General features: G+C 45.5%; 2 protein-coding genes across 3 annotated transcripts in view; one reads left to right on the top strand and one right to left on the bottom strand.

The window, feature by feature from the left end:
- Window positions 1-2209, bottom strand: part of LOC126544342 (RUN and FYVE domain-containing protein 2-like) — a 115070-nt gene extending 112861 nt beyond the window's left edge. Inside the window, exon 1 of the mRNA XM_055062090.1 lies at window positions 2025-2209. Coding sequence (XP_054918065.1) covers window positions 2025-2208 — 184 coding nt within the window. The 5' untranslated portion in view covers window position 2209. The remainder of the gene's footprint in view (window positions 1-2024) is intronic.
- A 194-nt stretch (window positions 2210-2403) lies between these two features.
- Window positions 2404-14700, top strand: part of LOC126544354 (pancreatic lipase-related protein 2-like) — a 33658-nt gene continuing 21361 nt past the window's right edge. Inside the window, exons 1-2 of one of the 2 annotated variants that reach the window (XM_050191646.2) lie at window positions 2404-2473; window positions 10735-11001. In XM_050191646.2, coding sequence (XP_050047603.1) covers window positions 10885-11001 — 117 coding nt within the window. In that variant the 5' untranslated portion in view covers window positions 2404-2473; window positions 10735-10884. Of the gene's footprint in view, window positions 2474-2832; window positions 3090-10734; window positions 11002-14700 lie in introns of those variants that run through there. The other variant, XM_050191645.3, reaches the window with a different exon arrangement.

The following is a 14700-nucleotide window of genomic DNA, read 5'->3' as shown; positions in this document are numbered from 1 at the left end:
GCGCCAAACAGCTGAGCGGCCAGAGTGTCGATCAGAATAAAGCGATTACGACCACGAGACCGCATGTGTCTCTCTTTCGTATTTCTTCAGTACGTCGACAGATCAGTCACTGCGGTAAACAAGTGAACCGCGAGCACGGCTGCGTCTAGCGAGGCCACACGTGGAAGTGTCATATCATTATGTAGCAAATGTGCTCGCGTTTGCCTATTCCACAAGGTTTATCACTCTAACCACGCGCTCAAGAATCAACTTATCACCCCACCTTTCTACGTTTCGTCCCGTTCTGACCACAGATATAAAGTTGCTGTCCCATCCTGCCGAACGAACAAGTATCATGATTCTTTTTTACCGCGCAGAAGTGTCGACTGGAACCACCTTCCTGCTTCCATCATTCAGATCGCAGATACACCTTCATTCAAAACAGCAGTCTACCACGCTATCGCTTACCGTTTTTTTTTTCCTTATACCATTGTCTGCAATCACTTGGCCTTGTTACGTACCACACCTTTGTGTAGTGCCTTCGGGCCTTGAAAGTATGTATAATAAATAAATATCGAGAGCAAAGCAACGCTGGCCTGATAGATGACAAGGCCAACATGATACCAACACCACAGTCAGCACTGGAATACACATACACAGCACAGCGTGCAAGCCATTTACAGGTAACAAGCAAAACTTTTCATAGCACACTGCTCTCTGGATAACAGAGAGGAAAGGAACTCATGACAGCGCGAATGGTGCCTGCACAGTAATTCTGTACCGCAGTCTTGAAGACAATATGAGTAGCAAAACCAGCTTTAACCAGGCACTGCATTAACACTTTTGGTTAAATGAAGAGAGAGAAAAAGAAATGACGACATAGTTCTCATGCAGGACCAATCTAACATTTGCACATAGGTCACTGAAACGATACAGTTAACATGTAGGTCAGCTGAAATGTTGGCAAGGTCAGCGAGAAACCAGAGTATCCGACAAATGCTACATCAAAAGTGACGCTTGTACACAAATTAGGTCGTTAAAACACAGTTAAGGGAAAGCAGGAAACATCAATAAACTATGGCAAGAAATTATGAGCAATTAGTTCAGATATGTGATGTCACAGAGCACCGGTCAGTGCTCTGTGATATCACGATGGACAGATATCGTGGCAAGAAAGTATTAAAGATGACAAAGGGCCGCTGAAAAATCTGAAATTCAATACCACGTAACTTCAAACCACTTAGTGAACGCATGATAAAGATAACGTGAAGGAGCAAAACACAGGACACATAGTGACATGCAATGTCCGTTTACAAAATATTATGGGAACAAATTTCGAAACAAGAGGCAATTTGACAAAAACAGTTAATGAACTCACACCCCAGCACGAGTCAAAGCGTCATTTGTAGAAGGAAGAAACATTGTCCGCGGTTCATTAAGTGCGGAAGGCAGAGGTTTATAGTCCAAGCAGTTGCATAATGCGCTTTCGCAATGGTTTTGTTTATCCTGTAGCCTTTACGCTGAAACACTAAACGACGGCGGCATTAAGTAGCGAGCTAAACCAACTTGGCATTTTTTCTCTCACTTAAACGAATGTGTATATGAGATATGAGTTAATGCCATATGCATCACTGCCAACGCAAACAGAAGTATTCAGACACCGCAAGATAGCACATCATGCGTCCCTTGATTGTTCGAACATCATTTCGTGAGAACAAGATAGTGAAAAACCGTTTTGAATCACGAAAATGAACAAACGGTTAAGGGTTAAGCGATGATAGCGTAACACGCTTCGCACGGAACTATGCACATGCACAGTACTTCAGAGAAAACACCCACCAACAAGTTTGCAGCTCGTCAGAACCGTGGCTAATAGACTCACTATGTTAGCCGCGATTCATTATGTATATATGTGATCCTCACATGGTAACAAGTGCAATGAAACTTTTCGTTTAAAAAACAGAACTTTTCCCCTCTCAAATATTTTCGCAAATAACGCAGGCTGAAATCGAAGTTCCGTTCCGATACATGGGTGACGGACTTACTTGGTCGATAGTACTTTTCGCGGCGGCTGTAATCCGCTGACAACAGAAAAATTGGATGTCTTTCGCTAGCAGACGCATGACCACCGGTACTGATTACGGGAATGGTGCTGGTAGATCTGTCACCTTTCACAACATTAGTTTTTTCACCAGTATCAACAAAGCTAGTCACTGTAGAAGCCGCCATGACAGTTGTGGATTGATTTGGCTCGGCTAGCTTTGTTTCGATGTCAAAATGATTGTTATAAACGAAAACCAAAACTTCCAAAGCAATAAACAAGATCGCAACATTTGCTAATTGTCTTTCTTCGTGTGTTTACGAAGTGGTGCCTGGAAATGCTTAGAAAAGTTAGCGATTTCTTCTACCCTGCCAATACGTGACCTGAAAGCACAGAGGATGGAAGCCTGATGGCCTGGTAGCAGCAGCCGTGGCTCTTTCTCGTTGACCGCAGGTACCGTACAGCAGGCATTCCTGGAATTCGACAAAGCCGTTATCGCCCATCTAAACACAGCCCCCACCGTTCCTGCCTTAATGGTTAGCTCGGGTTAGCCCACCCGTTGGCTTTCTCGGTAGAAAAAGGGAGAAACGCTAACAAGACGGAAGGGACCACCTCAAACTTCATTTGCTTTTCTCCTTTTATGCTTCAAGACATGTTTTGAAAGAACTGAGCTCTGTGCACCTCCGCAACGCGCATACACGAGAGAGAGAGAAAGACCAAAGCTGAAATCAGTTTCAAGAATCGAATGCTTTCGACAAATCCTAACCCCCGGAGTTTTCTTCGGCTTGCAAGACGCAGAACGCGCTCAGTCACTTCCAGTACCTTGTGTAGGGAAGTCGCTTCGTTGTGAAGCAAGCTTGTGTCACGTATTTCGAAATAGAAAATGCAGCTCTTTAGGCAATCGTACGTTAATGTAGTTCTTATTCTGTCTTCAACTATGTGCCTGCGGTTTAGACAAGGAGCGCTTGCTGAAGAGAGCAGCGTTGCGGAGGGAACGGTGATGGACTTCGAAGTGATTCACGAAAACATCGAATATGTCATGAGTCAGCAGATGCCTCATAAAGACAAGGTAAGAGGTGGGGAAAAAATCAAGGCAGGTCCGACAGAGTATTCCTTAATAAGTTAATTATGCCTAAATATTCACAGATTTAATTAGTAGTTGCTTGCGCATTTGTGCAGTACAATTTTGCTATTTATCGACTGCATATGTAGCAAAACTCCGCCTACAGTAAACGTATGGGATAGTTTCGACTTAATTCGTACGCTTTCTGTTCTAAAGGAAAAAAGATATAGAAAGAAAAAAAAAAGCGTAATAACCGGCTAAAACCCGAAACGAGCGAAAACACAGCAGATAAAAGATTACATTGCATGTATTAGCGTTGAGGTGCCCGTGTTACGACACTGCCAGAAAATGTTGCCGCACATCACATCACTTCGCACAATGCCTTTGAATATACATTTTCACCCATCACATGGGCAGCGATATTCAAGGTTCATCTTAGCTGCCATCGTCATGGCTATACAGGGTGTCCCAGCTAAAGTTAGCCAGAGTTTAAAAATATGCAAATGTCACGTAGCTGGACAGAACAAAGGTAATGTTGTTTGCCGTCGCTTGGAGATACTCAAACGATTTTTTTTTTTCATTCCGCTTAATGAGATAATTATTCTTAATTAATTAATCAATTTCTGAAGTATTATAATTAGATGAAAAGTGTCAATGAGAAAATTGTAGAGCGACATAAAAAACTCCCGATACAACTTTCCGTTGCTCAATACGTGCCACATAAAAGTTTTTCCGCCCGTGAAAGGAGCCCGCGAATACACGCAAAGTGCCTCGAGCGGCCAGTCGCGCGGCAATTTCGCGTTTATTCGCGAGCATCTTTAACGCTCGGAAAAACAAGCCACGTCACATCCGTCGGCGGGCCGAATCAGCGGTCCGGCTCCCCGTGTGAATTCCTTGGTGGTTGTTCTTCAAGGAAATTGAACAGATATGTTTTATTGTTTTTTTGGATGTAGTATTCTATCGTAAATTGGGTACTTCTTCGTAGTTTACTTACGCTAGGTAATAAATTATAGCGAATTCGCTGCTTAATAAAAAAGAGGAAACAAGAACGTACCAATAACCCAGGAAGCAATTTTAATTGCGTGATGTGTGTACACTGAACGCACCTGTACATGTACCAACCACAAACATGCGTATTCAAATACAGAACCGCATTATAATGATTGCAATAATACCAGTTATCATTACAACCTGTATCGGAATGTAACAGATTCAAGCATATACAGGGTGTCACACATAACTTGAGCCAAGAATTTAAAAATGAAAGGCGCGTCGGAAGCGAATTTAACCGAACGCGTACTATTCGCAATAGCCTATAGTAACTCAGACAATTTTTTATTTGCCCCATAACCCACTAGTTAATTAAGCCAATTAATTAATTAATTAATAAGTAAGAAGTGCCCAGAGCTCACTGGTGCTCTAGGCATCTCACTGTTATGCAATTTCTTACCTTTTTGCCATTTTCGTGAGTCATTTCATCAAGGATGAGCAAGATGTTCCCACGGCCACCTGAACAAGGTGAGTCGTCTACTTCATCGCTCATTTTTGGACGACGTGCCTTTGGAAGCTCGGACCAGCTCGATTCCTGGAAGAGCTCAACACCAGAAGCCATGGACTTTGACAGCGAGTACACCGTAGCCATGGGCCGCCGTATGAAGAAGATGCGCCGTATGTCGACTGAGACGACTCCACCGAATCAGAGTGAGCAGGAATCCTTCATGGTTTCTTACGTGCCGCTCTCGCCGTCACACAGCATGAACTCCCTCAGCGTGCAGTTTCTAACCGAATATTTTGAAAGTGTGCCCCCTGGGCAAATCAACGAGATCAGGATCAACGCTCGCAAGAACATCCTGACAATATATGTGAAAAATTCCGCAATACTGGAGAAGTTAAACACCATTCCACAGTTAAGCGCAATCCCCGTCCGCTTCTTTATTACTTACGGGAAGGAGACAACGACTGATGTGATTTCCGACGTGGAGCTTGAAATCAAGCTTACGGACCTCAAGAGTCTTTTGAAGTCATCGGTACGCATTCTTGAGATTCACCGCTTGGCACACTCCCGATGTATCAAGTTAATATTTGCATCTTCGACAATACCAGTGTCTGTCAAAGTGGGCTACGTGATACACCGTGTACGACCATTCGTTCCGAGGCCTGTTCAGTGCCGGAATTGTCTGAAGATAGGACAAGTGAGCGCTGTTTGTACAAGTAAAGCCACCTGCTCGCGTTGCGGCGGAGAGCTTATAATACCACCCACTGTGACGCGTCTTCATTTAAATGACCCAACTGTACTGGCTCTCCCGAAGCGACTTCGAAGGAATGCCCGAAGATGAAACAAGGAGTTCGTGTTCTTCGAAAAATGGCAAGAGACCAATCTTCACGTAAAGAGGCTGCTCAATCTGTTCGCCAAAGTGACCAACGCTCGCGAAAGAAGCGTCACAAAGCCATTACAGAAGAAGTACATAGCGGGGCACAGGCGCCACGACCACCTCTGCCTGTGCGTGCATCGAGGACGGTAACGGCGCCTACTGCTCATTCAAGGTCGATGACAGCACGCGGCAAACATTAACCTCCACCGGCTGATAAAGGTCTGATAAAGGTCTCCACCGGCTGATAATGGTCTTTGCTGCCCTCTAGGCCCACGGCCATGCCAGTGGGCCCTAGTGGTCCTGTTCTCCATGAAGCCAAGAATTATGGGGCGAATGAAAGCGGTGACACTACGGGCAAGCTAGGAGATGGACACAATGAGAAGGAGAGCGTACAGAAAATGCTGAAGCACCTGGTAGAGTCAATGCGCGCGATTCTCGGTGGTCTCGAGAATCCGGCCGCTAAAAATGCCCTGCAGGTGCTCGCCGTGCTGGAGCCGCTTTTCGCAGCTCTTTACATGCTATAAAGCTTTTGTTTGGCGCTTGTGCTAATCACGCTGGGGAGGCCCACACACCAGCTTCATCCTAGCGCATTTATCTTTAAGTTCACTTGAATTGGTGACTACAGACTTGATACGGAAGCTAATGGTGGCTTCATGGATGAGATTGCTGAATGTTTACCATGAGAATGTTGAATTTGCTTTCACCGTTGCGCATCCCTCTTTCTATGTCATCATAATCCCTCATCACGCCTTCATGTCCCCATTCCCCGTCCCCCTGTGCAGAGTATAGCAGGCTAGAGCGCGTTAGCTCAGGCCGACCTCTCTGCCTTCTTTCAAATAAATTATCTCTCTCTATATATATAAATATAATTACCCAACTTTTTAATTATTGGCTAAGGACCCGAAGTATGATACGCAGTTTTGTAGAGCACCTTCAGAAACCATCGATCGAGTTGTTTCCTTTACGATGCGTCTTACGTAGTCCTTTTTTCTGGGTTGCAAAGAAAGCATGCGCAATATGAAAAACGCTACGTGATGGAGCGCTTGCGCAGTGGTATCGTGCTGTTCTCAAGCGTGCGTTTGGTGAACAAGGTCGGCTGCCGTCGGATGACGGCGAAAATGCATGCTTCTGGCCGAGCGCTGCCGATGAGGTAAAGAACGCCCCGCCGCTTCCTCGTCGCCAGTCACGATGCAGCCGACCTTGTTCACCGAACGCACGCTTGATAGCCGCACGATACCCCTGCGCAAACGCTCCGTCACGTGTTTTTTTTTTCCCCCATATTTCGCGAGCTTTCTTTGCAACCTGGAAAAAAGGACTACGTGAGACGTATCGCAAAGGAAACAACTCGATCGGTGGTTTTTGAAGGTGCTCTACAAAGCTGCGTATCATACTTGGGGTACTCAGCCAATAATTAAAACGTTGGGTAATTAAGCTTAATTAATTAGTACGTTATGGGGAAAACAAAAAATTGTCTGAGTTACTATAGGCTATTGCGAATAGTATGCGTTCGGTTAAATTCGCTTCCGACGCGCCTTTCACTTTTAAATTCTTGGCTCAAGTTATGTGGGACACCTTATAACGCTCATGTCGTTTTTGGACAATTCGCTCAACTTTTGCATAGGAAATAGTCCTTTTGCACTATAGCATTAAACACACACGCACACGAAGGGGGGATGGGGAAGGCTTTAAAAAATTCTGGGGTTTTACGGGCCAAAACTAAAAACGCTTGTTTACTTACATTAATGTGCACATTAACGAATCGCAGGTGGTCAAAACTGATCTGTAGTTCTCCACTATATATGCGGCGTGCCTCATAATCACATCGTGACCAAGATGTGATTCTTAAGCAGCCTGTAGATTAGAACTCCGGATTAATTTTCACCACGAGCGTTTTTGAATTTCGACCCCATCGAAATGCGGCCGCCGTGTCCAGGATTCGATCCCGCAATTTCGAGCTTAGCAGCACAACGCCAAGCCATTGGGCTGTAGGAGCAGGCAAAAAAAAAAAAAGTAGGCCTATACTATAGGTCTTTTCACACGGTATCTGGTAAAATTACGCCGGTTGCGCTTTCCACATATGGCTCAGCATGCTTCAGTTGCTTACGCTTGGCATCTCTCTCTCTCTCTCTTTCTCTCTCTCTCTCTGTCTGTCTGTCTGTCTTAATTAACTACGTGATGGCGGCCTCGGTTCAACGTCGCTTCCAAGAAGCAGGTATTTCTCTCTCATTATGCCAGCGACGGAAACGCGCTGCATCAGACTTCACGGCCTTTGCGATAACTGATTGAATGGCAAGTGCGGAGGTAGCTTGATCCGACCAAGCCCGATAAGCCGAAGACAGGCACTTCTGTTAAAATGGCGCAAATTCCACAGATAGGTCGCGTCGAAGTCTGCGTTCCAGGAAGACCACGTGATTCTTTATGCGCAATTTGCCAGACGGTACGCGCTACGGAGGGTCGGCGCTAAGCAACATGTTGCCTATGTTTTTTTAAAGCGAATATAGCCTTCTTTCGCCCTTTCGCCCGTTTTCTTGATGATCGGTGGCAGTGTCGACGATGGTCGGATTTTCGCCGCCGATACAAAGGCGTCAGTGCAAAAGGCACGTGCTTTCGCACAACTGAGTAGCGGGGCACGTTCGTTGCCGAACGCCAACTGTACATTGTAGCTCTTTGAGACGCACGTGCTGTCGCACGAGAGCTTTGGGACGTGTCCGCGACAAGGGGAGCGACCACGAGACATCTCTGACTACCTGTCAGCAACTGAGTGTTGCTGCATGTTAAGTGTGAAGTGTTAACTGAGTGTTAAGGTTTAGATGCTATGCCAAAGTGCTCGGTAAAAACGGCCCTCCTGTTTTCCCGTCGCCTTCTCCCCCTATGGCGGCTGCGGGAGAAGACTCCGGTGGCTGGATGGGGAGAGGACAGCAGCCGTCCTGGCGATCACGCCGCTGGAGACAACACACGCATGGCTGGCTGGCTCATACCATGTGTGCATAGCCACCTATATACCGCTACAGATGGGCTGGTTAACGGCTCTGTTCTCCAAGGAATGACGCAATAAAACAACAAATACTTTTCTTTCGCTGTATCCTCTTTCTGTCTCTCCTTTTTTTTTTTTGTTGCCTTGCATAACTGATTCAGAAGGAAAACATTTATACCTTTGAATAAAACAAAATCTCGTTGCCTTGCCATATAAGTAAACGCGAGCCGGAGCGAGAGTCAAAACGTCGCAATGACCTCTGCCACGTGACCACCTTCTGCTCCATGACTTCACGACGCAGTAACCCCTGAGAAACGAAATCAAAATTGGCTGTAGAAAGCTATTATATGAAATTACTTAAGGCGCTCTGAGGCTTGCCAGTATCTGTTCTACGGTTTAGACGTCCCAGTCCTTCATATAACGGAAAAAATGAATATCCGAAAATATAGTATCATTGCTCCTTTTATTAAAACGAATAGCTTTCTAGAAGAGCTCGGTTATTCGCTTACATTGACCATCATCGTAGGCGGTTCTTGCCCAAATTATGTTGTTGTCGTTAAGAAAATAAAGATATAAAGGAGATGCAAGTAGGCTAATCGGAGCTGATCCCGGTTGGATTTCCCCACTGGGGAAGGGAGAAAATTATTAACGTGAAGAGAGAGGACAATGGGGGTTATTCCACTGTGTAGTTTAAAACAAAATCGGCAGCCGTAACTCTAGTTGAACGCTACGTAATGGGAAACATTGTTGTTTGGTAGTGTAGGGGCACTTACGAACCGTAATAGTTTTATAAAACGAAGAGCACACCAGAGGTTGTGAAGATGAAATATTCATATCACATTGCATTGTTAGAGATTATGATTACGTACACTTTTACAATTTTTCACTGCTAATGTGTGTACAATTACACATGTATGTACATCAATTTAAATAATTACTGAATATCCATCGGTTCAGTGATTGTGGTTCTGACCGTGTATTCACCAGTGACATCACTAGTGTATTGGTCGATCCACCAATTTGCGTCCTTTCTGACACCAATGTGCGCTTGTGGAAGAACCCAGGTGCGCTATGCCTAGAATCCGAGAGCGGATGTGTCAAGCGACAAGGGCTTGCATATTGTTTTACCGGTGTTCTACCGGGCCTGAAGGTCACATTGAGCGTTATCTGGGCGTTTGAAAAAAACTATGCGCTCCAAATTCAATCCTAGGTCACTGTTGGAGACGCTGTGTTAGACTGCACTGCCTTTCAGACGGGCCCACCAAAACGGCCAGATACACGGCAGGAAAAACCGATCTCAATTCGACAAGAATTCTTCGCATTAAAAACTCGAATGTTCAGTGCTACGTCACATGCGGTCTTCCAGCCCTGTTGATTACACAAAAAGCAGCGTTCTTGCGGCCTTCAGCAGCTGCAATTCTGCAACAGCATGGTCACAGCTTGCTCCCTGATGACAATCTTCTATCGCTCCTTAGGGCGGTGTGAAAAGCCCACAAAATTGGCTTTTCACGCTCGTGGCATGTATCAGTCGGAATAAGAGCCGGCTGGAGGAGCGATTTTGACCCACCAGCCGCGGTGACGCGTATAGCAGCTGTGGCGTTCTTCTCCGGATCACGAGTTCGAGGGCTTGATCCCCAGCCGCGGCCGCCGCATTTAAATTTGAGGCGAAATGCCAGAACACCCGTGTACTTACATTTAAGTGCACGCTAAAGAAACTCAGTTGGTCAAAATTAATCCGGACACCTCCACTAGGGCGTCACTCATAGCCCCTGTGTTACATTGGGACGTTAAACTAATTCCCTAATCAACCAATAACTCTACCCCGGAGCTGTCATCGGGTCCCAGGAGGATGTGACATCGCTGGTAGCAATCTGCAGTTCAGCCGCGATGATTGCAGGAATTACAACAAGGGCGACTTCACTTTATATATATGTATCGTATCATGAGAAGCCAACAAACAAGGACACCAAGGACAACATAGGGGAATTACTTGTACTTACTAATCGAATTAATGAAATGATGAAATAATGGAAATGAAAATGGATGAAAAACACAACTGGCCGCAGGTGGGGCACGATCTCACCTTTTCGCAATACGCATGCGATGCTCTTGCCAATTGAGCTACTGCGGCGCAGTTCTCCCATCCCCTTTCTGGGGTATTACAATTAGGGACAGTTATGGACGTCAGTAGATAGCTAACCCTTAGCTTTCCCTTATAAACGGAAGGACACCTCAAGGCACCGACGTGTATTATATGTGTTCCAGCGCGCCTGAAGCTGCTTTGTTGCGAAACTTGCCCACACAGGTCTGCTACGACGTCGTAGGCTGTTTCGACCAGAAAGGACTGCTGGCGCACATCCGACTGCTGCCAAAGCCACCTGCCGAGCTTGCCACCAGGTTTCGGCTGCACTCGCGCAGCGGCAGCGACCTGCTCGACATCTACGCCACCGACGGAATGACCCTGTCCAGGGCCTACCGGCCGGGCGCCCCGCTTAAGATCCTGGCACACGGCCTGGGCGGCAGTGGCAACCTTACCTACCTGAACCAGATGAAGGACGCCTTTCTCAGACTGGTGAGGCAAATGCAATGCGCCAAGGGCTCTGTTTCGTGTGGCGCCAATTTTCTCTCATACCAGTTGGTTTATGATCGAAGAATGAACTGCTGCTAGGCACGAGGACGGAAGAAGAGAGACACAAACAAATGAGATCCTAGTTTAATCTTAGCATGAAGTGGTTCGCCATACTGCATGGCAGGGATACACACGTGAGCCTTTCACTCGAGATGCTACCTTACACTGAGTTTGGCAACTCTAAAGGTTATAGGAACGTATATCGCTGTTCTAAAACGCTAAATAAGCTTGCTGTATTTTCAATGCATTTTCAACTTAAGAGAAAATCATAGAGGCAAAATGAACTTTGACTCATGCCATCAAGGTATTAAAGGTATTTTTGAAAAGTAACAGTTTTGTTTTCTTAGTTAGTTATAGTACCTATAGGCCAATACAGCAGTTTAATCATGCAGTGAATTCGCCCTCGGGTGACGCCAGTGAAAAATGGAATTTAGGCTGGACGAAAAGCTTCCCCCAAGGCGCACACGATCCTAGTGTTGTATCAGGACCCAAACCATTGTACAGATAAGTCGTAAATTTAAACATGTAGCGCGAGCTTTTGGTTGAGCTAGTAAGTCAGACATACTGGTACGAAGACTAAGGCTCGAAAAAACGAGAACAAAAAGCACACACCGACAGGACGAGCGCCAGTCCTGTCAATGTGTGCTCTTTATCCACATGTCTAGTGGCTTAATTCATCTACCAGCAAATTTAAATCCCCGAACCCTTCCTTTTTGTTGATTTAGTCCGTTCATATCTTCCCTCCGTTGGTTATGATAATTAAACTTTGCAAATGCTCCTAAGTACATCAATATGAATAAATTTAACTAGGCGGTTTCACCGAGGCTGCCGAAAATTCGTGAGACGAGCAATAAAGTTAAAATTGCGCCGGAGGGCTGATAGCAGACTGTAGTGCTGCTATCGACTCGCTTAGTATGGACCATCTCTGAGGTTGTCCTTGGCTGACGAGACGAAGTTCAGCGCGAAGAGCTGCAAGTTCCGCAGCCGTCAATGTCGTCAGGTGGTCAGAATTAAAAGTTACGGTGGTAGTAAAAGTGACGGCGCCGGCCGAAACCTGGAGGGTAGCTGACCCATCAGTATAAATATGGACATGGTCAGTATACTACATCCCGTGCCAAAGGAGCAGATATAGTTGTTTTAAAAGCAGGAGCTAGAAGCTCAGACAACCAAAGAGGAATCGATAGTTTAGTGGCGGGAGTGAGGCCTGATGGAAGGTTGGTGCGATAATCAGAGGTCGTAGCACGAAATGGTGTCTGCGGCATTTCTGAAGGCAGTACTGCAAGATGATGGGAACGAACTCGGGCAAGGCCTCTAAAGTTCACTATCACTTTTACCACGCCAAAATGTGTTTGCATTAGATTGTCCGGGAAAATTCAAATAGTGGCCGCTGTTGATACGCATCTTGGCAAACCAAGACAAACTCTGATAACTCGAGCGTGAATAAGCTGCACTGCACGAAGACTTCTTCTGCAAGCATTTGGTAGGTACGGGCAAGTTGTATCTCACTAAACTAAGGTAGAGTGCCCTGTACAGTTTCAACATTGCCTGTACTGACATCCTCCAACTTTTTTCGCAGTAAAAACAGAAATTTGAACAGCTGGAAAATTTCTGTCAGGTACTGTTTCACGTAGGTCATGTAAACGGTTAATGTGAGGTCACCACTAATGAATACATCAAGAAATCAATGAGTCTTTGTGTAGTAAATGATCCGTCCGTTGATAGAGAGGACGTAAGGTGCCATTGGTTAGTAAGTGACCCACCAGAGTACGGTATGATGATATTTTGAGGCCTCGGCAGCGAACGTTCACCGTTTTTAGAGTAGCAGACTTTTGAAGTGTTGCACATATCTGGGGGCGTGTCACTACCGAAGTGCAGTCACATATGCCGTCTGCACACGTTGGTATACCGTAGTTGCAGTTGGTAGATGATCAACAAGGTCAATGGGCGTGAAGTCGAACAGGGTGCGTTGGTGTAGTGAACGGTTGTAGTGTTGTTTGGTTGCGCCATGATCGATGACACAAAGAACGACCTAATAAGGAAGCAACTAGACTTCATTTGAAAGATCCTACCTCCAAGGACTGTCGTCCCAAGATCACTGAGAATGGCCTTGTGAGTTACGTTAGCATATACCGGGTGTTTTATGTAGCTGTACCAAATTAAAAAAAAATTGCCTGTGACACATAGCACAATTCTAACCCTTCAGCTAAATTAATCGATGAAGTGACCATCACTTCTACGAGAAACTAAAAGGATTAATTGAATAATAAACATAATTACACTAATTAACCTTTTATTTAATTAATTTGCGGCACATATTTCAATTTACGAATCGTAGTCGGTGAGTTCTCAGGGCATATGCACTTGGAACGAATTCTCAGGAGATATTTTCAGGAGATAAATTTCAGGAGATAAATTTCAGGAGATAAACTTTCAAATTGTCCGACGAAATGCATTGGCATACGTTCCAGTTACTTTTGTTCTTCAATGCGTAAAAGAGGTTTTTCTAAAAAGGTAAGTGAAACAACAGTGCATTTTTACTGCAAGTTTGACGGAGCATGGGCCCTATATCGTAAAACTATTCCAATATGTTTTATTCCAATCTCCTGACGTCAAATTTGCGCAACCGCCGACGCAAGCATCAGACGGTGACCCGCAGGGTTGTCTATATAAACAGACCAATCAAACGAACTCCTCGGTTATTAGAGGTCACTTTTGTTTGCTTCAAAAACGAATAACATTGCCTATACTGAGCGGCTTGTCTTATCTAATTGGCTGATAAGAGGCGAGGAGCACGCTCAAGTGGAGAGGGATTCGATGGGGCCGATCCAGTGCACTGAAAATTCATAACCGGATGAAGAGGGTGGTGCTGGTGCCTGCGATTGGCCCGTTTTCTCTTACTTAGCTTTCGGTGGCTGGTCGAAAATCGCGGCGGCATGCAACGGAAGGTTAAGAATGCCGCTAAAGAGGATACTCAGCAAAGAAAAGTTGGCTGAGCGAGGTCGTAAGCGTGCCGAAAGTGCTCGAAAACGTTACATACCACGTAAAAAGTTTTATTGTGCGCAAATAAACCCATCCTTTCCGGCAGGTGCTAGTAGCCAGTGCCTGAGCAATCGGCAGCAGCCATTTTTATTCCTTTCGGAACAGGGCAGCCTGCGGCTATTCAGAGAAAAATTCAGTTTTGTTCGGCATATTAATACATCTTTATCGCGCACATGTCACTTTGATGCTGTGAGTTTTCGCGGTTTTGTGACGTCGCGTGACAGGCAGGTGAAGTGGGTGCAGCCCGAAAATTTTTTACCAATAGCCGAGGGCTAATGGCGAAAAGGCGTCGAATCAGAAATAACCATTTTTCTTTTGTTCAGTCCAATCGTGCATAATCAGAGTGTGCACGTCATATCAGGAGGGGAGCTATCGCGGTTTGCATGACGTCGCGGGACTGACAGGCGAAGTGGGGGTGGCACAAAAAAGTTTTTGACCAATCGCGGAGGGTTGATAGCAGAATTGGAAAAGTTTGGAATAGCTTTACGTTATAGCGCCTCATATCTAGGAACCGGTACGATCCTCAGAATTCGTTACAAGTCGATATGCCGTGCAAACTCACTAGCTACAATTCATAGATTGAAACATGGGCCGTGAATCCAA

The sequence above is a fragment of the Dermacentor andersoni genome, chromosome 1, assembly GCF_023375885.2.
Source record: "Dermacentor andersoni chromosome 1, qqDerAnde1_hic_scaffold, whole genome shotgun sequence".
NCBI lineage: Eukaryota > Metazoa > Arthropoda > Arachnida > Ixodida > Ixodidae > Dermacentor > Dermacentor andersoni.
The sequence above is the reverse complement of the archived record's forward strand: the minus strand, read 5'-3'. Positions and strand labels throughout refer to the sequence as shown.